This window comes from Ochotona princeps, chromosome 20, assembly GCF_030435755.1.
Source record: "Ochotona princeps isolate mOchPri1 chromosome 20, mOchPri1.hap1, whole genome shotgun sequence".
NCBI lineage: Eukaryota > Metazoa > Chordata > Mammalia > Lagomorpha > Ochotonidae > Ochotona > Ochotona princeps.
The window spans coordinates 5,092,704-5,118,151 of record NC_080851.1 but is presented as its reverse complement, the minus strand read 5'-3'; the positions used below and the strand labels follow the sequence as shown (position 1 = coordinate 5,118,151).

At 41.7% G+C, this 25,448-nt stretch overlaps 1 protein-coding gene across 1 annotated transcript in view; it reads left to right on the top strand.

Annotated features, from left to right (window-relative positions):
• The window catches only part of SEMA3D (semaphorin 3D), a 155,161-nt gene that overhangs the window by 86,287 nt on the left and 43,426 nt on the right, over positions 1–25,448 (top strand). The window contains exons 5-8 of the mRNA XM_004582271.2: positions 7,643–7,762; positions 12,776–12,869; positions 15,715–15,843; positions 24,416–24,558. Of these exons, the coding sequence (XP_004582328.2) occupies positions 7,643–7,762; positions 12,776–12,869; positions 15,715–15,843; positions 24,416–24,558 (486 nt within the window). The remainder of the gene's footprint in view (positions 1–7,642; positions 7,763–12,775; positions 12,870–15,714; positions 15,844–24,415; positions 24,559–25,448) is intronic.

Below are 25,448 nucleotides of genomic sequence, written 5' to 3'. Positions count from 1 at the left end.
GCATCTTTTACTGTAATCACAGTAACATGGGCTCTTTAGATGAGCACTGTCTTCATATTTAATAATAACAAGTAGTGTGAGGTAAAAGCATAGTTAATAAGGGGAATTCTCTATGAATGTAATGGACATAAAGCAGTAAGATACACGAAGCCCGTTGAATTGAGGAAAGTTCAAGAGTCTGGGACAACAGGTGAGTTTGCATGTCCATTCACTCATTTGCTCAGCAAGTATTTTAAAGAGCGTAAATATGCACATGAATGTATGGCATCAATTCCCATGAAGCTTTCAACCTGATGGAAGATGGCAGTAACTCAAGGATGACATAGATGTAAGGATTGTTCTATGAAACAAAATAACCAAAGTACTACAAAGTAAACCTTTGGTTATATACCCACGTTTAGATTAGTTGTTATTAAATGTGATCCTTTTATACACATCTGTGTTAATAGAAAGTGTTGACATAAAAATGGACAATAATTATTGTGAAGATTTTGTTTAATTTGGAAGGCAGAATGACAGAGAGATGAGGAGAGAGGGAGAAAGAGGGGAAGGAGAGAGATTTTTTCATTCCGTGGATTACTCCTCAAATTATCACAGAGGCCACCTCCACAATGCAGGACCCTATCCAAGTGTCCCACATAGGTGACCATTGTCTGCTGCCCTTGCAGGCTCATTAGCAGAGAGCTGGATTGTAAACAGAGCAACTGTAACTCCAACTGGTCAGCTTCACACCAGCTTCCCAGATGGCGGCTTAACCTGTGGTGCTACAACCCGGGCCTCCATAGGAAACAATTTCTGTGTTTATTTTGCCAGAAGCAAATGGAACTGAACTCTTTCATAACATGTTCTTCTTCTGTGGCTCTAGTATTCTACCATTCCCGGAGCCCAGCTTTGAGCGGATGCCCGGATCTGCCAAAGCATCAATGGTCTATTGAACCTGTGGGAAAATGTCTTACTTCTTTTTTGTTTGTTTGTTTTTTGTATTTTTTAAAATGCTTTATCTCTGGGGGTTTTCAGAATCAGTTTGTTTAGTGAACCGTGGAAACATGGTATAACCTGTGTGGTTTAGTGTTATCTTTTGCATGTTGATTGTATGATGAAGAAACAGACAAGAAAAGGATGTTTTCAGTTGACTCCAGTAAACTAATGTCAGTTTTTTCCCATGGAGTGCATGTGGGATAAACACTGCTGGTCAATCAGTGAAGGTTTAAATTGAGACATGTTCACTACTCCCAGTTACACAGTAACCTAATTGCCCCTCTAAGTTAAAGGAGGTTGAGAAGCCTTATCCCTGAGCAGGTGGGACTCCTGTTTATGGAACATATTCTTGTAGTTTCTTCCTGTCTGTGAGCATGCGACCACCTCTAAGCTTTGAGCACCTCTGCTACTATTCCAGGATGAAACCCAGGGAGTGTTTCTCTGTTGAAGCTGAGTGTTGAGACTTCATCTAAGAAGACATTGTCTTCTTACTTGCAATATGTTCCTTTAAAAGGATTTTCTATTTTGGTGTTAGTGGTAAGAGCTAGCACTGTTTTTTATGATTTTTAAAATTTATTTATTTATTTATATATCTATTTATTGAAAAGGTTTATTTGTTTTTATTGCAAAGTCAGATATATAGAGAGGAGGAGAGAGAGAGGAAGATCTTCCATCGATGATTCACTCCCCAAGTGACCACAATGGTCGATGCTGAGCTGATCTGAAGCCAGGAGCTGGAACTTCCTCCAGGTCTCCCATGCAGGTGCAGGGACCCAAGGCTTTGGGCCACCCTCAGCTGCTTTCCCAGGCCACAAGCAGGGAACTGGATGGGAAGCAGGGCTGCCTGGATTAGAACAGCTGTCTGTATGGGATCCTGGCACGTTCAAGGCGAGGACTTTAACCACTAGGCCACTGCACCGGGCCCTAAATTTTATTTTTGATGATGTTTATATAGTCAAGAAGGATGCATGCCCATGTGGACCACTGATTAGGGCAGGAAGGGATGAGGAATAGGGCAAAGTGGATGAGACCATTGTTTCCAATTTTCTTTTTCTTCCTCCTGTATCTGGGGGCAGAGGGTAGAGAAGGGGAGAAGCCGCAGCCGGGATTCTAACCATATCAGTACCCGGGGATGGGGACAGCCACCCAGTGTCATCCCAGAGTCCCCAGTATGGAGCATGCTCTGAGGGTACTGCTCAAGTGCTTTTGATAGCTCTGAAATACTATTGATTTCATTGTTTCAAGGATGAGGAAATTCTCCCAAGGGACTTTGCTGACATAGTCCACCTTAGAGTCTCCATTCACCCAAATATTTGCTGTCAAAACTTGGCTGGGAGAGTTGCCTATTTTGTTCTGTCCTGAATCTTCTGCTATGGTACCAGATGTCCTCTGCAGGCCCCAATGAACTGCCATATCCGCCATGTGAATCTGGGCATGCCGTCCACTGCACTGTCTTCAGCAACTGAGGAGGCACAGTTCTGACTCATGTGGTCTGACAGTGGAGTCACTGTCAGACCACAGATCCTGTGATTTTTTCCCCGTGGTTGGAGTTCTGGCTCCAGCAGTTCAATTGTGAGGTGGGGTCCCCAAAGAACCCTCACCAGAGGTGACCCTAGACCTGACCCTAGACCTGACCCTAGACCTGACCCTAGACCTGACTCCTGTGTGTGCTAGCCAACACAGAATCCTATTCATTCCGTCACCCACAGCAGCCAAGTATTTGGTGACATTTGTTGGCCTAGTTTTGTCTGTAGCCCCATCTGTTACTCAAAGCAACAGATGCTGTAGCCCAGCCCAATCCTAGCCACCACACATCCAGTCCTCACACAAACCAGCAGGAACAGCAGCCCAGTTGGAGCGACCCCCAATAATCCCCACAGTGGTTTCTGTGCCTGCCGGTATGTGCGTCAGACTGGTTGGGTCTGTCTCGCGTCCCATTTGGCTCTCGTACACACCAACGGGTGCTGAAACCTACCTCAAACCAACAGACCCCACTATCTAACCCACGTTGATGCTGGTGGGTACTGCCACCTATCCAGCCAGGTCCATGCGCAGCCCTGGTTCTCATAGAACTAGCACTTTTAGATCACTTACCATGTTTAAGGAAAGCCAGCTGAAGCTTTACAACATTTTATTTAATCTTCACAGTAACACTGAATGCTGTATTATTATTATTATTAATTTATTTATTTTCCAAGTGGAAAAACAAAAGCCAGAGAAATGAACTGACTTGCCCAGTATCACACATCAGGTAGAGTGGAGTGAGGAAAGGAATGTGGGTTCTTGCCATAAGTACTTGTTCTTTGTAGCACTCTACAACCAATATGTAAGGCCCGGACACTTTGTCTTCTTCTGTTACTACAGCGCACATCCTCGTTTTGAACAACATTGTTTGGATCTTGACAGACAGAAACAGAGAGAAGTCTAGGGTTTTATTGAAATCTGTTCTCACCATTGGTGTTACGCCCTCCTCCCTCCTTTCTGGTAATTTTTACCTACTTCCCCAGAGAATGTTTAGGATTAACAAGTGTTTGGAGAGACCATCTCTACAAAAAGGTATTATACAACTGCAAAATAGTGAATTATTGACTACTAGGGAAGTTAGTTAATTGGGGTGCGGAGGCAGGGGGAGATGAGAAAATGGAAGAGAACTATGCCGTTTCTTGCACAGTCAACATTGAAGTATAGAAAAGGTGGGGGTGACAGGAAGTTACTTGATAGTATTTTCATTTTTAAGAAAGAAGTGTGAATTGTCTTTGGTCCTGACTGACCAGCCCTAGAGAAATGAGCTACCCTGGGTTCCTACTGGGGTGCATAGCTTTGCAGAGCTAAGCCTGGAGAAGGACGCCTACCGTTAGTCCTTTATGGTGCCATTATTTCACTGTTTTACTGTTTTATGCAGTCTAAGAAGAAAGCTATGGAAAATTTTCAGATTATATACCATAAGCAAAGAATATCAAGCCTTGTGTAATAGTCTCCTTCTGCTTGAGCACGACTCCAAGATGGCTAGATGCACTTTGATATTAATTGTTCTATCTTATCCATTTACTGTTTTTTTCCAAAATGAAATAACTATGTGCATAGTCCTTTAGAACATTTTTTTTACTTTGCAACTTGCCATAGCATTTTCCTATGTCATTAAATTCCTTTTTATAACACTGCTTTTAATAGCTACACTGCATTCCTTTATGCATTATTTCATCAACCCCCTATTGTTGGAAGTTTGGTACTTATCCAGGTCTCAGCATTGTAAGGGATACTGCGCATGGATACCCTTAAATATAAGTGTTGTGAATCCCTTTGAATATTGAGTAGACTTTCACTAGTTAAATGCAGACTTTTAAAAGTAATCATTTATTTGAAAAAGAGAAACTCAGGAGAGAGAGGCAGAGAGATTTTCCATATGTTGATCCACTCTCCAAGTGGTCACAATAGCCTGGGCTGGGCAAGATCTAAGCCAGGAGCCAGAAGCTCCCTGAAGCTCCCCAGGGGGGGCAGGGACTCAGCCACCTGGGCCTTTCTGTGCTGGTTTCCCAAGGGCATCAGCAAGGAATTGGTTCTGAAGTGAAATGGGACAGGAACTGGCACCACGTTGGATGCTGGCAGTGCAGAACCTGCTCTATTTTTTGGGAAAAGATTTACTTATTTATTTGAAAGGCAGATTTATACAAAGAGAGGGAAACACACATACACATGGTCTTCCATCTGCAAGTTTACTCTCTGAATGCAAAGGCTGGGACTGGCCCATCTGAAGCTGGGAACCTGGAACTCCATCTAGCTTTTCCATGGGGTGGGAGGGAGGAGGGACCCCAGGGGCCCCAGAGGCCGCAGTGCTTGTTCACCTAACTTTCCCAGCTGCTTTAGCAGCCAGGACTGCAACCTACACTGATTCCTGATGTCAGTGTTACAGGCAGGGGTTCAACATACTACAACATGATGCAGGCCCAAGGGCAACTGATACCGCCTTCCAGAAGACAGTTTACATTTCTTATACAAAGCTGATCATGGGTAGATGGGTGTCTCCATTCTCTTGCTACTGTTGTATACAGTATGCATCCAATGACTAATAGAAATTCGTAACAGTTAATAAAGGTAATACATTTCATCTTATGAACAAGCAAAAATGTTTCTATTTCTGCTTGAGACTGCATTACCATGAATACTAAATATTTTATGCAGTTGTAAAGTTAGGATTTTAAAAATGGAATATTATTACAATGTGTTTATTATAGCATTTATCTTTTTCCCTATGTAGCAGATTTGTAAAGCAAATACATATACACATGTGCATATAGATTTATAAACATTTATGATCTTATAAACCCATTATGTCAGTACTTTATATCTACTGATGGAGAAATATTCTTACTACTTACTAGATTATAGACTTAACTAATTAGGAATATTTTTCCGTATTCTTCTGAATGTTTTGGGAGTTTGTCATAATTGATTATACTGTTATGAGAAATCTCATATGAAAGCTTTCATTTTTAAGAAGTAAGTGTGATAATTGGCTGTTGTATGTATTTACTTTCAAGTTATTAAAATGGTTTTAAAATTCTAAGACCTAGGGCCCGGCGCCGTGGCCTAGCGGCTAAAGTCCTCACCTTGAACGCCCCGGGATCCCATATGGGCGCCGGTTCTAATCCCGGCAGCTCCACTTCCCATCCAGCTCCCTGCTTGTGGCCTGGGAAAGCAGTCCAGGACGGCCCAATGCTTTGGGACCCTGCACCTGCGTGGGAGACCTGGAAGAGGTTCCTGGCTCCCGGCTTCGGATCGGCGCGCACCGGCCGTTGCGGCTCACTTGGGGAGTGAACATAGGATGGAAGATCTTCCTCTCTGTCTCTCCTCTGTATATCTGAATTTGTAATAAAAATAAATCTTTTTAAAAAAGTTCTAAGACCTAGAGAGATAGCTCTGCATGCACAAGATTCCATCTGAGAATCACATGCGGCCAATACGATAAAAAAAAATATGCTGCAAAACACTAAATAATCGGAGACCTGATTTCTAATTTACAAACGTCTTCTATTTAACAGAATTCAAATTGGCTAATGTAAATCAGCCATTCAAATTTTATAAATAAACTATCAGAATAAATTAGGATCTTCTAAGTCTGGGGAATTTCAAGTGCTTCCATTTTGCTATTATCTAAGTAACTAATATGTTTGTTCTTAATGTGTTGGATTTGGTTTTATATTTGTTATATCAGTTTACATTGTGTACGTGAACGATGACACATGGACATATTCCTTGAGCGAATTAAGAAGCAGGTGCTTGTTTTGGGTGCCTTTGCTCTGCCACATCCACTTCCGTTCTCAGTGGAGTCTGGAGGAGTGAGGGGGGGCTGCAGAGGAAGGGAAGGGGAGAAAAGAGGGGTCTCTTCTCTGTGGAATGATGCTGGCTGGAAGACCCCTCAGCCAGGGCCCGGGAAAGTTAAAAAGGCTGCTTCGCCGAGGTTCTCCATGCCTCACGGCATAAAGCTGCAGGGAGGAGCCACACAGGTTTCCAAGTGCATTGCATCCAGTTAATTGTTGCTCACGACTTTGAAACTTGGCATAGGAAAGGAAACAATCATGAATCTTTGAGACGTGAAGTTACGGATTAAAAGTAAACTAAACTAAAACTAAACTAAAATTGAAATGTCAATAGGATAAATAAATCTTAAAGGAGCCAACGTAGCAATTTGGTTCTGTGTTTTCCTTTCTTCTCTTTTCTAATATGTTTCTCCAACAACTCTAATGACAATGGCTGTTGTGCGAGTGACTGGAACAAGACCTGTGGCCAGCCAGGCATGGAGAATTTTCTGTGACACCTGGAGGTCACATAGGTCTGCAGCTCTTTTAGGAAACACTTGCTATCTTCTTGGTGAAGTCAGTCCAGGACGAATACGGGGTATAGGCTAGTGTGTTCTCAGAGGCCTTTGAACCCACGAGTTATGAAGTTGTGGTAAAGAAGCCATTTCCAACACCAATTTCACAATAAGAAATCAAAGCAGGAAAATTGGAAATAATATCTACTAACATGGGTGGATATCTGAAAAATAGCCAATGTTTACTTACTAAAGGGGGACAGAGACTAACAAAGTTGTAAAGATAATGAGGATGTGAAGAAATTAGGCACAGGCGTATGAAAAGCGTTGTTAAAAAATGATTTCTGAAGAACTGCTTAGAATCATCAGGAAATATAGATTCTGTGACACTTGAAATGTAAATCAGCAGAAAGGCAATCTGGTTGATAGGAACGTGAGGAGTGCACATCTGTTCTCAGTGTTTTGTTAGCGGCACCTGCGTAGACGCTGTGCGAACAGGGAGAGCTTGGAGCGTGGATTATGAGGTAGCATCAGTGTGTGATGAGTTGCGCTGTGTCACAGCCCATGCATTTCCATCCTCAGCCTCAGTGAGTTGACTGCAGAGATCTGCCTTCCAATACTGATCGCTTCAAGAGTCTTATAACTTCCCATGCCTAGAAAGTTAATTCTTTTAAGGCACAGTTTCTGCAATTGTTTTCCCTTCTTAGTTGGCTGTTAATCATTTCTCATAAGTCTTTTTCTCTTTTGCTGTGGTTTTTGATGCTTTGTCTGCATGGAAAACGGGTGTTCAGAATTATAGTTCTTAAAAACTCCAAGTTGCATGCTAATATTTTTAATTTTTATGCCTGACAGACGGAATGTGCAAATTTCATCCGGGTTCTTCAGCCCTATAATAAAACTCACATTTATGTGTGTGGAACAGGAGCATTTCATCCAATATGCGGATATATTGACCTTGGAGCCTACAAGGAGGTAATGTAATAAATTTTACCATTTATTGTGGTAAGAACTTGCCACCTAATGTCTGGGGTTTGGAGCAGGCTGATCAAAATGAATGATGGAATGGTACACTTGGTTATGATCTGTACAATAGCTCAGCTCATGTCGATAACCATTTTATGGATTGTCATCTTTTTGTTTTCTCAAGAGAACAGTAGTTTGAGTTTTTAAGGAGGACAGCCCCGCACAGGTTCTGAAGGCCTTAGCAGGAATTCCTCCACTGTTTCCAGGAGGTTCAGATCTCTCCCCAGAGTCTGATTTGTCTCACTGGCTACCAGGGGTCGCTGTATTGTTCCTTGCTTTGTACGCTTAAGCCCATTTTTTTGCCTTTGTGAAATTCAGTTTCAACCTAGACATGAACATTTTGAATTTTAAGAACAGCCAACTGCCCCCTGTGACTTTTTAGGACCGCACTCCCAGCCAGCACACCTGCTCTCCAACATGTTGGAAAAGAGCTGTTGTTTTCTTCCTACACTTTATCTACCTGATGGGTTTCATCCTGTTAGAAGATGCTTTTCATGAGATCAGAGTTAATAGTGCAGAGTGATGTACGTGCATATTTTCTCTGGTTTCTGTATGTCGGTTTTTTTTAATTTTCTTTATAACTAGCTATGTGTATATATTGTTATAGGTGGAAATCCATTTCCTATGGCAATGGAATTGTATCTTATAAATAATTTCATTTCCCATCCTGTAAAGTTGATGTGTTTTCTGTGTTGACAATAGTGCAGAAAGTCCAGAAATTTTAAAGATTTTCTTAAGTGTGTGTGCATAACCATTGGCACACTGAACTCATTGTTTCTTTTGTGTTACATTGACAGTGGGAATAAAGGCTGCGCTAATTAGGAGTAATGCATTCCAGATATCAATGAACATTGTAATAAATGAGAAACATGCAGATTTTGTAAATGTAATTAATAACTGGTACTTATGTGTGCTCTCTTTGTGTTGTTTTTGTGTTCCTTCACATGAATTTTTCCTTTGGAATTTCACAGTGTACTAAATGAGGTTATTGCCATTATGTTTCCCAACTTATTGGTTAGCAAACATTGTCAGCAGCAAAAATTAAATTTCTTAGGTCACTTCACTAATGAGGGTCTAGCAACAAACTAAAGTTCTGCATAGAGCAAGTGTGCTTAAGTGAGTTTTGTATGCATGCCTCTAAGTGTTCCTTTGTGTGTGTTGTCATCCTCATGTTTATGTAAATACTTCTGTGAATAACCATACATATGTATGCAGTATAACTGGCTATGTTTTTGAAGGTAAATTTTGGATTTAATGGAGCAGGTTTCTTTACACTGATGCAAAGATCAAACCCACAGCTGTGGGGGATACATTTTTCTCTACCAACTTGTCTAACCAGCCCAGACTCAACTGTGTGAAAGTAAAGCAACCTTGGGTAGTTAAACTTCTCAACCAGTAGGAGTCTTGGCAACTTGAATCCATCATTCTTTGTTGCTGGAATAATGTTCTGCCTGGTTTTGATGAAGGGTAATATAGAACAGTAGCTCCTAACAGAGGGTGGAATTATATGAGAGAGCCCCACAGCTTGCCTATGTTTTGAGGCCTGAGGCTAAAGGCCAAACTCACAGCCTGCTGAGGGAAGCAGGCCCTTCGAAGTCACCAGCGTCAGATTTAGATGGAGTGCTTAGCTTGGGCCTGCCTAGAAGCCCAGAGACAGTCAGATGTACAAGTTTAAGCATACATGGGTTATGAGGGAACGGGCTGTTAAGCCTTGCGAGTTTTCAGTTGGGCAGGAGCACAAGTTAACTGTGTTTCAGCCCTGCAAGATTATTAACTTTTTTAAAAATCAATTATTAGTGCCAAGAAGTTCTTGTACTTCTAGGAGTTTGGAAGTTTCTTCTATTTCCAGATACATCCCTCTGCCTGTGAAGTGGCTGGGGAGAAGGGACAGCAGTACTGAAAGGAGAGAGGGAGTAGCAGTGGATCAAAGGGGTGCGGGGAGACGCATGTGGGGACTGCAGTGCAGAGAGGGGGCCCTGGAAGGGAGCTGCATCCTGGCTTGCAGGGAGGTCGTGCTGTTTCCTTCCTTCCTCCCTCTCTCCCTCTCTCTCCCTCTCTCTCCCTCTCTCTCCCTCTCTCTCCCTCTCTCTCCCTCCCTCTTCCAATCCTTGCTCCCTCCTCCCTCCCTTCCTTCCTTTCTTCCATTTAATTTGTGCAGGAGTGAGGAGTTCATGTCACACGCTCGGCATTTGAGACATGTTCATTTGGTCATGCCAAGGGGGCAGCTGGATTCAGAGCTCAGGAGAAGTTAAAGCTGTGTTCATAGCTCCTGGTACTAGTTTGGGCAAGGACAGCCAACACTGAGACTCCAGCTGCAGTTATTTGCCACTTCCATGAACTTGCGTGCATCGCATGAGCTTTCTAAGATTCAGTTTATTCAGGAAAATGATGAGAATTGTAATGGCAACTATTTCACAGAGTTCCTTAGGATAAAATGAGAACACAAGTGTGTATGTCTTTGACTAATTATGTCTTTGATTCATAAATGAGAAATAAATGCTTGTGGCTTTCCTAGGCCACAAGCAGGGAGCTGGATGCGAAGTAGAGCAGCCGGGACAAGAACCGGAACCCACATTGGCGAGGACTTTAGCCACTAGGCTATTGTGCCGGGCCCAGAAGCATGAATTTTTAAAAAATATGTACACCCACTTTATGTAAAATAATCATTATATTCTGGAGCCCTGACAGGGAGCTGTTTACTCACTGAATTGGACACCGGTTTACCAGCTAAATAGAATTGACTATGGCATTGCCCAGCAAGCATGATTAGATATTTTCTTAGTATTTTCTTAATATTCTCAACTACTTTTCTGATTTGACAATATCTCTGCATGTATAACTCAGATAGGTGCTTTTTGAAAAATTGGTTAGGTTTAGTGATTCTCCGTGAAAATTGTTACAAAGTTGAAGTCTAAACCCTGGGGTGCGTTGTGATTTAGTGGGTTATCTCAGGAAACGTATTGAAGTACCACTGTTTTCCCTTCACTTTCTGGTGGATGTCCTTGGCTGTTTCCTTTCTCCAGGAGATTAGGAGGGAGACCTTGTCCTCAGCTGCCACAATATCAATGTAATGAAACGTTGCATTTGAAAACAGGCATCTGTGCGCTTGTCTCACGCTCCTTGTCACTTCCCATGTGCTGATGTGTGCAAACTGAATACATTTTTAACTCAGTCCTGTTACTTGGCCACAGTGAGTCTGCATACTCATTTTAATACGTTTTAAAACTCTAATTCTGAGACTAGGCTAGCCAAGAGCGGGAACTTTAGAGACAGTTTTGAGTTCAAGCTCATGTTGTGCCTGTCACCAGCTTTGTGACAGCCAAGCAGGTAACACTTTATGCTCCGTATTAAAGTAGGAAATCTGGGATGCGTAGAAGGACCACATCATCAGGCTTGTGATGAGAACTGTGTGAGCCAAAATGCAGGGAGTTCCTGGCACTTAGCTGTTAGCCACCGTCATTGTTAGTGCTAAACTGTGTTTCCTAGGAACTGTGGGATAGTAGTTGGTAATCAGATGGCTTACTGTTGGCAATCAGATGAATTGCTGTGACTTTATGGAGTGATCTTGTTCAAAATAAAAGATAATTATTTAAGATACAATCTAATACAATAAATAATCCGGTGGCCTGGCCTCATTGGCTCTCTTGCTCGGTGGCCCTGAGCCCTGCTTGCTGTTTACTCGTTTGCTCCGGGCTGACTGTTGGTCCTCCATCTGGAGAGCGTGATGCTGAGCTCGTCTCACGCTTGCACAGTGCGAGTCTCTAGCCTTTCTCCCGGAGGGTGTCATGTCATCATTGTCGTGAAGCACCCAGGCTCATGGGACCTCAGTCATTAGGCATTTGTATTTTTCTTGGAAAATTCAACCTAATATAATCCATATATTTTTAATATTAGAAGCCTGCTACTGTCATTCTGTCTGTGGACACTATTATAAAAATAGCCGTTTTAGCCAAAATAATTGTGTAGCTTTAATGCGTATAGTGTTTTCACAATAGTGAAAGTGCTCCAGCAGGGTTTTTTTTTCTTCACATGTGTTAGCGGCTCTGCAGCTGCGCCATTTGCTGAGGAACACTTGTGTGCCATAAAATTAAAAAATCAAGCTGAAGGTTTAAGTAACTTGGTGTATTTGCAGAGGTTTAGGTGTATAGATAGTAGTCATTATTCTGAAATTATCATTAATATAGGAATTTAGTCTTATAAGGCTTAAGAAATTAGTTACGGGGCCTGGCGCAATGGCCTAGTGGCTAAAGTCCCACCTTGGACCCTCCGGGATCCCATATGGGCACCGGTTCTAATCCTGGCAGCTTCACTTCCCATTCAGCTCCCTGCTTGTGGCCCAGGAAAGCAGTTGAGGATAGCCCAAAGCTTTGGGACCCTGCACCCGAGTGGGAGACCTGGAAGAAGTTCCTGGCTCCTGGCTTTGGATCAGTGTAGCACCGGCTATTGTGGTCACTTAGGGAGTGAATCATCGCACGGAAGATCTTCCTCTCTGTCTCTCCTCCTCTCTATATATCTGACTTTGCAATAAAAAATAAACAAATCTTAAAAAAAAAAGGAATTAGTTACTTAGTTTAAAATGCATGTGTGCTTGGTTGTGACTGTGACACTGATAGTGGTCTAGACTAGTAGAATTGATGAGTAATTTGTTATTTGCACTTCAAAAATTCACTCAGTGTTATCATTGCCTCTTTGGTCAAGGACACCAACACATGTATGTTAGGTCTTGGTAGATACAAGGTTTGTCAAAGTGTTGAGAAGTGCAGACTTCATGGGAAACATGTACTATAAGAAAACTGTGGACTTCATTATTGCACAAATGAACTGCTTTTTTAATTTTTATTTTTTTAATGTCTGTCTAGTTCTTGTGAAAGTAACAGGTTAGCATTTAGTTCCTATTTCCTGATGTTCTCATGGATGGTGATTTTTTTTAAGTCTGACTGGTGTTAACATTTCGGGTTGCAGGAAGTGCTATTCAAACTGGACACACAGAGCGTGGAGTCTGGCCGGCTGAAGTGTCCCTTCGATCCGCAGCAGCCCTTTGCTTCGGTCATGGCAGGTGAGGCTGGCAGTAGGCTGTTACGCCAAGAAGATCTGTGCAAACCACACCGCCTCTGCCTTTTGGGCTCTTTGAGCCGTTTTGTTCTGATATTTCAGCACTGAAGCTTTGCACCCCGCATCCTCATCAATAGAATGAGGCACAGCAACGCTTAGTGTCCGTCCTGTTGCTGTTCACATTAATTTCTCTGTGCATTCTTTGTAATACAGTTGACAGTCACTATTGCAATTGCTCATTCAGATTTCTGGAATTTTCTCCTACTAAGATCTGTCCCTATTTGGTTTGATATGGTTGTTAAATTTAGCAATTCCATGAGTGGGTAAATAAGTAAAGGAAACAAATCAAGTCTTAGGATACACAGAAAACCCATTTCTTCAATTCCACTATGATCTGATTACATTCATACAGTTATTGTAAGGTTTTTGCCAATATATTTTGTGATCTTGGTTTTGTGTACAACGTAAACTCTTCTGTTTAAGCTTCAGTCTAGTGATGTGCATGGAATTGTGACATTTTTCTAGCACATGTGCTCCTGTCTTGCTTTGCAAACACATTCACCTCTCTGAGAAGACAGCTTTCCTGTTCCCAAGAGGCAGGCTGTGTGGGCTAAAGTCCAGTCTGGGACGGTCAGCAGGACCGCTCTGTGTCAACCATTAGAAGGACTCCTTTGTTTGGGTTTGGTTCATGACTTCAGTTTCTTTTTATTTATCTTGTCTGCCAAATGTTTGAGTAGATGAGGAGAGTGAAGCACCATGACATTTTAATTTTCACTTAGTGAGAACGCTTGATTCAGCTTTGAAGTAAAAGTGTGTGCATTCTGTGTGGTTAGCAAATCATGTGACCGATGTTCAGGCGCTGTTCTTAGACAGTGAAATAAAGGATTTGTGATTCTTATCACTCAAGCTTTGCTGACATACCTGTAATAAAAATCATGAAGTTTTAGGCATTGGTGAACTTTCCTAGAAACGGATAAGTAATTTCATGTATGAAGAAGATAGTTTTTAAGGCCAAGATATTTAGATTCACTTTATGCAAAAACTATTTGATCTGAAAATATTTATAAAAATGAAAAATGTAAAATATTCAAGTGTGTACAACTTTAAGTTTCTAAATGATGCTTTTGTTTGACCCATCCAAGTTTCTTACATGCATTTTTAGTGCAATTTTGTTCTGTTTTTCCTTTTGTTATATAATGAATTATTGCCATTTACCTAACATTTTTTAAGGAAAAAAGATTGGGAGGATAGAAACAGTATTATATTTACATCTGTTTCATACTTCCCTGGATCTCTCTGCTCTGTGTATGTATTTTCCTTTAGAAGTGGTATAGTGTCATTGTTTACACTGCATTATCCCAGATAGTTCAGTGAAAGCATTATTTCGGTGGACAGAATCAGGTGATTTAGACAAGATGTTGAGAAAGTTCATATACATGGTAGAAATGTAAAGATGGTGTTTTTTGAGCATAATTAAGCCAGTCATAGAGGAGTTCCTTTCTCTCCCATTTAGGTATTTTAAAAGCTAAAATCTGTGCAGCGATTATCCAGGCTTCAGGTTTTCCTTTGTTCTTTTCAGTGTAACCTAAAGGACTTGGGCATTAAGAGTCCCTGAAACGTGGAGGCTTAGCTTGCAAAGGGTCAGGGACTCCATTGCAGGCGCAGCCCCCTGCTCCCCAGCCTGAGCTGCCCATGTGGCTAGGGAGCACTGCCCATGCCGCTAGGGAGCACTGCCCATGCTGCTAGGGAGCACTGCCCATGCTGCTAGGGAGCACTGCCCATGCCGCTAGGGAGCACTGCCCATGTGGCTGGGGAGCACTGCCCATGCCGCTAGGGAGCACTGCCCATGTAGCTGGGGAGCACTGCCCATGTGGCTGGGGAGCACTGCCCATGCCGCTAGGGAGCACTGCCCATGCCGCTGGGGAGCACTGCACATGTGGCTGGGGAGCACTGCCCATGCTGCTAGGGAGCACTGCCCATGCCGCTAGGGAGTACTGCCCATGCACTCCCGCTTTGTTCTGCTCCCTTTTCTCTTCTGCCCCTCACACTCCTCCCCTATTTCCTTTCTTCCTGCTTGCCGGGCTCCTTTCCCAGCTGCCCCTCCCAGCCCTCCCAGCCCTCCCAGGCCCCTTTCTGTCATCTTCTCTCCTCCTTGCTTTCCCTCTTTCCCTCCATCTCTCTTTTTCCATTTTGTCTTTGTGTGCCTGTCTTCTCTGTCTGTCTAGTAATAAAACAGGGACATATTCTTGACATCAGTAACAGGATGAAGCACTTTGATAGGTGGCGGTGACAACTTCTTCCTCTTTTCAAGAATCACTGTTTGTCAGAACTCTCAGAGACACTCGAAGCTGCAGGGAATGCCAGACGTTGTGATGGCCAAGAATGGAGTCAGTGCCTGCGGTTTCTTTCCAGCAGAGGTTAGGCAAAGGAGAGTGTCCTCACGGTTAGCAGTTGAGGAAATGGAAATGCTACACTAACTACATCATCCTTTCCTCACTGTAGTTTAGCTTTTACTGTGTGTATGTTGCTACAGAGAGAAATGCCCAATTGTATGTTTTTGAATTTTTGTGAAGGGCGAGAGGAAACGTTCATCCAGAATAGACGCTAGTACGCGTACAGTGATTCGTGCAAAAGAATTGAGTCTTCTTTCTATTGAAGTACCTAGCGTCAGCTTTCCAACCTTCATTATCTTTCCTTTAAGCTGTATTTCCAAAATCTGAAAGTGAAATTTATGAAACGACGTGTTCCAGGTATAAGCATGTTTGATATCATGCTGTGAAATCCGTGTCTTTTAAGCGTTATCCACTACTGTCTTTGAAGGCCCATGTGTTTTTTTCTCTCCCTCCCAGATGAGTACCTCTATTCTGGAACAGCCTCTGATTTCCTTGGCAAAGACACCGCCTTCACCCGGTCGCTCGGGCCGACTCCTGGTCATCATTCCATCAGAACCGACATCTCAGAGCACTACTGGCTCAGTGGTTAGTCATTTCGTTTTCTTACCACCTGTAATTGAGAGTAGACAAACCCATTATTATTTGCTCAAATTGTGTTCATTGAGTAGCTTGATTCTATATCATAAATACACTGGAAAGAATTGCGTGTTAATGTATATAGAGCTTTTGTCCATGTAGTAATTGCTGGTATTTATTGGGGATGTGCTGTGTTTGTGACCTTGAGAAGCCTGTGTGCTTCTGAGCCACTGGAAAGAGACACACGTTTGGCTGTTCAAGAAGCCTCACACGATTGTTGGGCTGCAGAGCTGGACCACGAATGGCCAATCTTAGTCCTGCTTTCTGTGGCCCAGTGACTCAGCCAGATGCTGTCAGGTAGCCCAGCGGGAAAGGCTTGACTGTAAGGCTAATCTCTATTGCTTAAAGATAAATTTTGCTTGAGTTAGGTCTTATCCTTTACAGTTGTGAACATATTCATTTTTATAAGCTTTCCTTTTGTTATTCTTTTATATAGGGTCATAATAGTATTTTGAGACTTTCAAAATATGAGATTTTAATTAAATTAATTAATTGAGAAATTAAAGCCTTCACAGCCTTGCAGCAAGTTAAATTTATTATGAATTTCTTTGTTTCTAATTATCATGTGTCTTTATTATATTCCATGTCAGAATAACATAACGTTTATTTAAGCAGGCAGACAGCATTGCAGTTCCACCATAAATATTAGGTTTTCGTGGAGTAGGCCAAGGTAAAGAGTTCCCAGGGGCTATCTTCTTATCTCTGTGTCGTTTAAGCAGTGACAGTATAAACAAAAGGGAAAACGTCTTTAAACATTTCTTTAGTCATAATTTCTACATCACTGTTTACATAACAATGTGATTTCTATTGAGCAGACTACCTATTAATAGGTAAAACAAATGCAAGATAAGACCGTCATTGCATGCATTGTGAGACTGCTGTGGAACTGGGTTTGAGAAGAATTCTATAGGTTCTGTCTACAGAAAAGTTTAAATATCTGCTTAGATAATAAACTATCCCCATGCTTTAAAATGAATTACATACTCTACTCTCAGTCTTGGGGAAGGCAAATATCACACTGCTGTTTTTTTAATAGATTATTCTGTTTTTTTCTTAACCAGGAATGTCCATTAAAAACGGGTATACAAGTTTGTAAAACATGTAGAAAATATGTGTTTAACTCTAATGTTCCTATCATGTTGCTGTTCATAGTGTATGAAAAGAGTCACAAAGCAGGAAACATTTGAAAACCAGTCTTTGAGACCCTGTTGTGTACTGTGTGCTGGTCTGTCCATGAAGCCTTTGCCAGCAGACACAGGGTAGGGGTAAGGCAATGGTGACCTCACGAAGGACACATGCATTGCACTGCCCGGAACATAAGGACAGAACGGGTGACACGCTTGCACTGTAAATACCATATGGAAGCCAGTGGAGAACCATCCATGGCCCGATTTGCAACCAGATAATCAGAGTTTTTTTTAAATAACATGAAGAGAAGATTAGAGACAATGAGGACAGGGAGAGGGAGGTCATCGTTTGAAAACTAGGAGCAGTAAGGGTGAGAAGCAAATACAGTGACGGAGAAGATTCATGAGAGCTCTGCTTCAGTCGAGCTTAACTATCTGTGCTTAAATTCTCACCGTCTCTTCTATGGAAAGTTGGTGAAACCTTTTGTGCACATTCATGTTCTTTGTCTATAAATACGGCAGTCATACTCGCTTCGCTGCGTGTCCTTGGAGCTAAATTATTGATAACAGGAAGTTTGGTGGAGGGCAGGGTAAGGAGCTGAGTCAGCATCAGTGCTCATCATTCCTCAAGGTGGGAGAAGCAGGTGGTGGGACTTACACCCTGAGTGCCCCGTGCTTCTCAGACATCTCTGGCAGCCACCCTTCACTTCTCTTGCACTTGCTCTGTGCTTCGTAATTCCCTGAGCTTACTTGGCCTAGGACAACAAGTTTCAGCTGCTTTACATGTCCCAGTGTCTCCTAAAATTCCAAACTTCTCCTGTAAGTAAGGGGCTTTGAGAATATTTATTTGAACATAGTATATTTTGTTCCCAGTTGAAAAGAAAGAAAAACAAAGATTCATGGGATCCAAATCTAAAATTTTATGAGTATGAATTTTCTTCATTGCTTGCTTTTCTTTTAGTACCTGTCCTTCGGTGCCAGTTTCCTGGCTCTTGTCTGTCCTGAGAGTTGTGATGTCACCCACCCGGTTACCTTGAAGCTGTCTTTGATGCCTGCCTTCCTCTGGCCTCTTTCATCTGATATCATAGGGGCTTTTCCTTCCCTCAGGATATTGATGGGTTTTGCTCTTCCCGTGTTCTTCATAAGCTGTCACTGCCTCACTGCTTGACGCCCTTATTTGGTTGTTTAGCAGCTGCTCTCCTATCTCTGTCTCTTCATCTTCATGTTTATTTTATAGAGCATCCATGATGGAAACTTTCAGAGGCACTTTTAAAGTGCTTTTTCATTTATTGGCATGATCTTGGAGAATTACTATTTACAGTTTGCCTGTGGGAACATATTAGAAGTCAGGTTGTTATCCACAGTTAAACCAGTCATAGAAGTGCAATTGAAACCCAGCTACACCCATGCAGCCGTAGGCCTGCGTTCTTTCCATTCCAGGCAACAGTCCATTCACTCAAACTCTAATCTTTTGACCATATCCACTGTTCTTGCAGCCTCACCACACATGGAATCCGTGTCTTCATGCCATGTTGGGCAACGGGACTCTGAGGTGGCAGGGAGAGAGAAAGCTGGGCTAGACAAGCAATGGAAGAGCCGTGTCAGTGTGGCCAGAGCTGGGGTGAGTGCAAGCAGCAAGGCAGACTGTTGCTACGGGCTCAGCAGGGCAGCGCTGGAGGGACAGGACCAGATCGGTCGGTTCCTCACTGGAAGGCAAGGCAGAGCAGGAGGAGAAATTATGGAAACTGTGGCTTTCCTAAAGTGAGGACATTGGCTGAGGCTGTTCTTTGATGGGAAGCAGCTGTTTTTCAGCTGTACTTGTGGAAGTCAACTGGGTCCTCCCACTAGAGTTGAGAACGAGAGGAGAGGAGGTGCAGGTGAACTGTGCTGATGGTTGGGAGTAGCAGTTATCCTAGGCATATCCTCTTTATGCTCATATTTTGCAAAGTAAATATAGCATGAAGGAAGAGTGTTTCCAGGTCTCCTAGCTACCAAGCCATCCTTCCATCACTGTGCTTGAGAATAGCAACCTGTTCTGCCCCTGGTGTCTGGGCGATTGGTGGCCTCTGCGTGGTCGTTATGAGACAATAGAGCAGCACAGAGCAGTCACTTACACAGGCTGCTTGCTGTGAAAATGCTTGTTCAATACAGTAGATTAATGTTGTTCAGTCACACTAGCCATCTTTCGTGTACTTATTGATTGCCAGGACCATGAACACCATATTGAATGGCATAGAGACAAAATATTTCTACCAATTTGGAAATTTCTGTTAGTGAAGGCTTACTAAAGTATACTTGCATATTATGTTTAATAGCTTACAACTATATAATGCAACACATTTGTGAATTTTCTTTACTATTTATATAGAACATGGTTGTGAAACTCCTTACTGGCATTCATAAGATTTCTTCTGGGTTGAAAGAACTGACAGATGATAAATATTCAGACAATGAGATCAATATCTGTGTCCTTTTGTTTCTTCTTCATATTTATGTGTATTTCTAATGAGATGACTTCAGTCTCATGTTGTATTTTGATGCTTACACTTTTTTGTTAGTTCAAATGCCCATTTTCTACAAGTAAGTAGAATGTAATAAACTCTTATACATGTAGTGTTATATTTATATTAAATGAATACTGAGATTTTGTTAAATTTGTACTTGAATGTATAACTGTTAAGATAGAAGTTCCAAGACTTAGGTATATATATATAAGATGTACTAATTTGGAAGACAAAGGGAGAGAGTGAGGGAGAAAGAGAGAAAGCTCCTATGCACTGCTTCAGTCCCAAATGGCCACTACAGCCTGCTCCACATACAAACCAGGAGCTGCTAACTCTGTCCGGCTCTCACGGAGTACACAAACAGAGCAGCTAGAGGCAGGATGGAACCAGTCACTCTAGTTTGCCGTGTAGGTGCTGATCCAGCTGCTGTATCAGGTGCTGGCCCCCAAAGAATTCTAATAGGACGCTGTTTTTATCACTGAACTGCTGGGTGAGTTTAACACCCTAATAGATCTGGGTATGTCCTATTTTGTGCTGCCTGACTTTGAACCAGAGTGAAATCAGCTAACCTCTTCACTTAATGGTATAATTCTCTTCCAGGACTCTCTAATCTAGTCCCAAGAGTTCTAGAAGTATGAATGGCTTTTTTCATCCTTGAAATGCTAAACCATCTATTAAATTATCATGTCAGGATGAAGTGTAACAAAGATGTAATACACTGGAAAGTTATGTGAAAATTTAGATGGTTCTACCTTTTATTGACTTAATCTTTTAAAAAATTACTTATTGTATTATTTTATGACGCAGCCTCATAGGTTGTGGGATTTTCCTTCCCCCATTCCCAAATGCCTTCTCTGCACTGATTCCCCCTATATTATTACAATAGTATAATCCTTAAATAGTGATAAGTCTAGTATTCTGCTATTTGCATATATTTCTGGGCATGGATAATGGGTGAGAGTCCAGCATCCTATTGTCAAGATATATTTAACAGTTTCATTGGGATTCCATCTTTGATCTGGAAGTAGAGATGCATACTGCATTGTATCTTCACATCTGGATATGTTAGTCTCCATTACACACTGTACATCCCCTTAAACGAAAAGCCATAAAACAAGAATGTCAGGAAGAAAAATAGAACATTACAACAACACAAAGTTAAATAACGTGCTACTGAATGACCAATGTGTCACTGAAGAAATAAAAAAGAAAATCAAAAACCTTCTTGAAGAAGATAATGTTACTCTGTGACCTAATGTTAGAACATAATAAGAAATAGGAACATGGATATGCAAGCTCTGGTGAGTACTCCTGCAGTTGAGTTTTTGTTTGAAATTCAGATAAAACTAAGAAATATGACTGCTTCAGAAATTAAAGAGATGTCCCAACTGCATATGTTTTTGTTTTCTTTCTGGGAGTTGATGAGAACTTTTGTTTTACATTTTCGTTTTTAACATATGGAGGCCATTTTCATTTGAAGTTTCTCCTTGGGTTCTTTTCCACCCACATGGAAGGGGAAAAAGTAATAGGAAAAGGTTATGATGAGAAAAGGTGCAGTGATGTCAGCACTTGGCTTCCTGTGTCATGAAGGTGGCAGCACATGCGTGTGCAAGGATGCTGGGAGTGGTTAGAGTGATGTGCGTGGGGCTGTGCCGCTCCCAGTTGGCAGCACTGCTTGGTGCCATGTACGAGTTCATGGGTGAAGCTACACTTTCAAACTCTGTCCCCAATGGGGCGGGTGTTTCAAGTGCTGAAGGGGATAAATGTTCTGTAATAAAGCCCAGGTGTCTATGGGTCTGCTTCAAGATTGTTTAATTCAACAGCTATGCACTAATTAATGGTATCTATTTTTATGCAATATTGGCAGCAAGTTAGGAAAGAATTTTTATCAGAAAATAACAATGTCAGTGTTTGTCAGACATGACCTAAATGAAATCTGCAAGGAAAGAGCTTTCTGTTCTTGAAGCTTGTATTTATTTTTAACTTGTAAGTGTGCTTAATGTTTAAATCACAGGACAGAGGACTATTGGATACGCTTTTTATATAATTAGATTTCTTCATATAATAAGCATTTGGCTTAAACAGCTGTAGCTTGCCCCTCCAAAATCATTCCTCACAAACTTATAAAAGAACCAACATTTAAGAGAGAATGCAATAAAATCTGCAGTGACCAATGACCAAATAAGCACAAACCCACTCCTGCCTCATATTCTCTACCAGTTGAAAATGAGAGTAAAGGGCACTTGGAACCCCACTCTGCCTCTCCCCATTGAAGCCCTAATGAGGTTCCTGCAATGTCCTCCACTCGTGACTCCGTGCACCACCTGGGTGATGAGTTCCATGTCCAGAGCTGGTTGTCCTGCTCGCTCTGCGACATGGCAGTGAGCTGCCATACTGGTCCGTGTTCCTCTCATGACTTCCGCTCAGTGTTAAACTCCTGTCAGCGAGACAAGACAAGCAGTGTGCTCAGGGGAACACTTCTGCCTCCGCAGTGTCTGGGGGAAGCTTCACGCTGCTCCCTGCTTCTCATTGGTGCTTCTCCACTTCCTGCTGCTGAGCGCCCATGTTTCTCTGGACAGCAGTCATATCCATTTTCTGCCACTATCATTTTCTTAAACTGCAACCTTAACTTATCATTGTATAGTCTGATGGGATCCTAACGTTGCAAGAGTTACCAAGTTCTATATGCACTCTACTGAAATTATATGTAAGTCTGCCAATAAATTTTACTTAGGACAATGCTCATTTTCAACTTACATATTTGTCAAGAGAACTAAATCTTATGATTATATTTTGTGTATAGTTTCAGTTTTATCTGTCTTTGTCCCTTCCTAATTAATAAAGAATTTATATTTAGTATTCAGTTTTCACTGCCCGTACCCATCCATCCATCTGTGTTATGGACTCTAGGATAAGAATTCTAACTGTATCTCTCTTCCTGCCCACAGGAGAGTCTTGTTAGGGTCTCACAAACAGAGATGCTTGGGAGAATCTTCTGTAGAGATTCACTTATTTGGTATTTATACATGTGTGAAATGCACACACCAGGATCAGCTAGACTTTCATTCAGTTTGGTGGCACTGGATTTCAGCATTTGTAAATTTAAACGTTTCTGGAGCTCATTGTGCCTGGGAACCAGTAGTTGTTGACATTATTGATTTTTTTTTCTAGTCATTGTTGCAGTGTTTCTCTTGGAAATACCAAGACTGGGACTTCTACTGAGTCTAGTCTGGACCCCATGTCAGTGTTTCCTTAATACAGGTTAAAGTTGGTTTGAAGTCCGACTTCCTTTTTATTTTTTGATGTTGGCAATCTCTCTAATTTCTCTGAGTTACCTGGATATATAATAATAACTGAACTCATTATTTATTTGTTTTTGTGAATTTTGTAGTATGCTCATCACGCAGTTATGGGAAAAGCTCTTTCCACAAAGGGTTCTGTTTTTATGTAAAACAGAAAAAGACAATCAGAAGTGCTAATTGATGTCTCAAAAGAATTTTAACTTTGCTCAGGGATAAAAACCAAGTGTTTGTGATTTACCAAAAGCATGCCACAAAGGATTGGGGCAAAGTACAAAATTAAAACAAAACCCTTGTATGCAATTATAAAGATAAATTAGGAAAGACAATTAAGAGAACCTTATGTGGTCTTCTGTAATTTTTAATGTAATATTCTAGGGCCATATGAAAAGTGAAATTGGAGTTTAAGAGTCCATTAAGGCTGTGATTTTGTTTGAGTTTACTTATTTGAGAGGCAGAGAAAGAGAGACAGTGCTAGGCCTCTTGTTTGTGGTCTTTATCTCTAGTGATTATCGTCCCTGCTACCCTCCTAACCACACACCGCTCACTGTGCTTTAGCACTGTCAGATGCAGAGTGCTTTATCTGTACTAACTCAGTTGATCATCTCATCAGTAACCGTACAAGGGAAATGACATGCATAATCTCCTATTAGGTTTGGGAAAGCTGAGACACAGATGACTGAATTGTCAGTGGTCGTTTTTCCGGAAAATTTCAGACAAGATGTAAACCCAGAAACTGTCTTCAGAGCTGATCCAGCAATCGATGCAGATGCTATCCTTTGCTTCTGTCTTTTGTGGCTCACAAAGTGCTCAAGTTACAGGAATGGTCATTGCAGCGTGTCAGCACTTAAGACAGCATTCCTGGTATCTCAAAAACTTCTATGAGAGACACTGTGCTGAGGGAAGCGTTTGTGCTGTTAAGACTGGTGTGGCCCTATTGGAGCGCTGGGATTGCTACTGGGCTCCAGCTTCTTGCTAAGTGTACCCTGGGGGGCAAAAAATTTTGGCTCAAATAATTGAATTCCTGCCAACCAAGTAGAAGATCTGAATTGAGTTCCAGGCTCTCAGCTTTGGCCTGTCCTGCTCCAAGCTGCTGTGAACATTCAGAGAGTAAACCAGAAGCTGGGAGCTCACTGTCTCTGCCTCTCCTCTCTCTCTCTGCTCCTATACATAAAAACTTTTAATGTTTTCAAAGACATTGTGTTTAAAAATGGACTCATCAGTCAGGATAAGGATATGAAATCATAAGATGGGAAAATTTTTCAAATTGTTAGTGAGGCCACAGCAGCTCTGAGAGTCAGGGGCCGCTCATCACGCCCTTTTCTCCTGCGGCCCCTAGTCACACCCGCGCTTTCTCCTGGGGCCCCTCGTCATGCCCACGCCTTCCCTTGGGGCCCCTGGTGCGGATGCCTGTTGCAGCGTTGCCTTCTGCTCCAGCGTGTACAAGCTCTGCTTCGCACATCCACTTCATGGTTCCTTGTGTCCATCCTGCTGCAAACTCTTTCACCTTCAGGATATACCACGGTTATTATGGCTGGTTTATTTTAGTGTTTTAAGTGATAGTTTCTTGTTTTTTTTTGTTTTCAAACAGGAGCAAAATTTATTGGAACTTTCCCCATACCAGACACCTATAATCCAGATGATGATAAAATATATTTCTTCTTTCGTGAGTCATCTCAAGAAAGCAGTACAACTGATAGGACCATCCTATCTCGTGTTGGAAGAGTTTGCAAGGTAAAATATATTTATGTATTTTACTGAAAGCACACAAGGGAGTCCTTGATGAATGAAATTAAAAGAGTTGCAACTTGTTATAAGCAAAAGTGGAAACACATGTGTAGGGTGTTTTCCATGAACTTTTGGAAGATCCATCTTAAATGGCAGGTGCACAGAAACTCTGAGACCACTTTCATTTGATAAAACTTACACCTAATAGAATAATAATGCCACTGGAATTCTCCTTTTAGCCACAGCATATTATTTTTCACATGGGTTTATTGTCATTGAAATAACTTTTCTTAAGTACACAGACTTCAGCCTAATGCCAGTTATTAAGGGAAGAGCTGTTGCGCTAATGTATGCACTCAGCAGGAAGCTCTCTTTGGTCTTGTACAAACTTTTCATTTTGTTCCCTCGGAACCCATCCCTTTTTGTTTCAATCTGTGCCCTCTGGCTTTTGAACACTTTCATGGACAGGAATACAAACCATCACTGCACTTAAAATTGCTAATGAAAACATAGCTTTTGAATGAGGCCAACATGTGAACCTAGATCAGCCAATAATGCCATGTCCCACTGATCCCCCCGCCCCTGGGGGACTGATGCTCTGAAAAGCATAGCCGTTCTTTCATAGTCTAAGCATCACATTAATTTCTCTTGAAGCACTTGCCTAGAGATGAATGGCTATTGCTTGGAGTGGTTGTAGGATGTTAGTGTATTCAGGCATGCCTTGTAAAAACTGTGTCCTGACCCTGAAAACCTGAACTGTGGGTGGACATTATTTGTATAAATTAACTTAGTTAAATATGTCATAAAGGTTTTACAATCAGTTAGATGCATTTCCTTAGAATGTGTATAACAAGTGTGTTATTTGTGCACTGGTTCAATGCTAATTTCTTAATAGA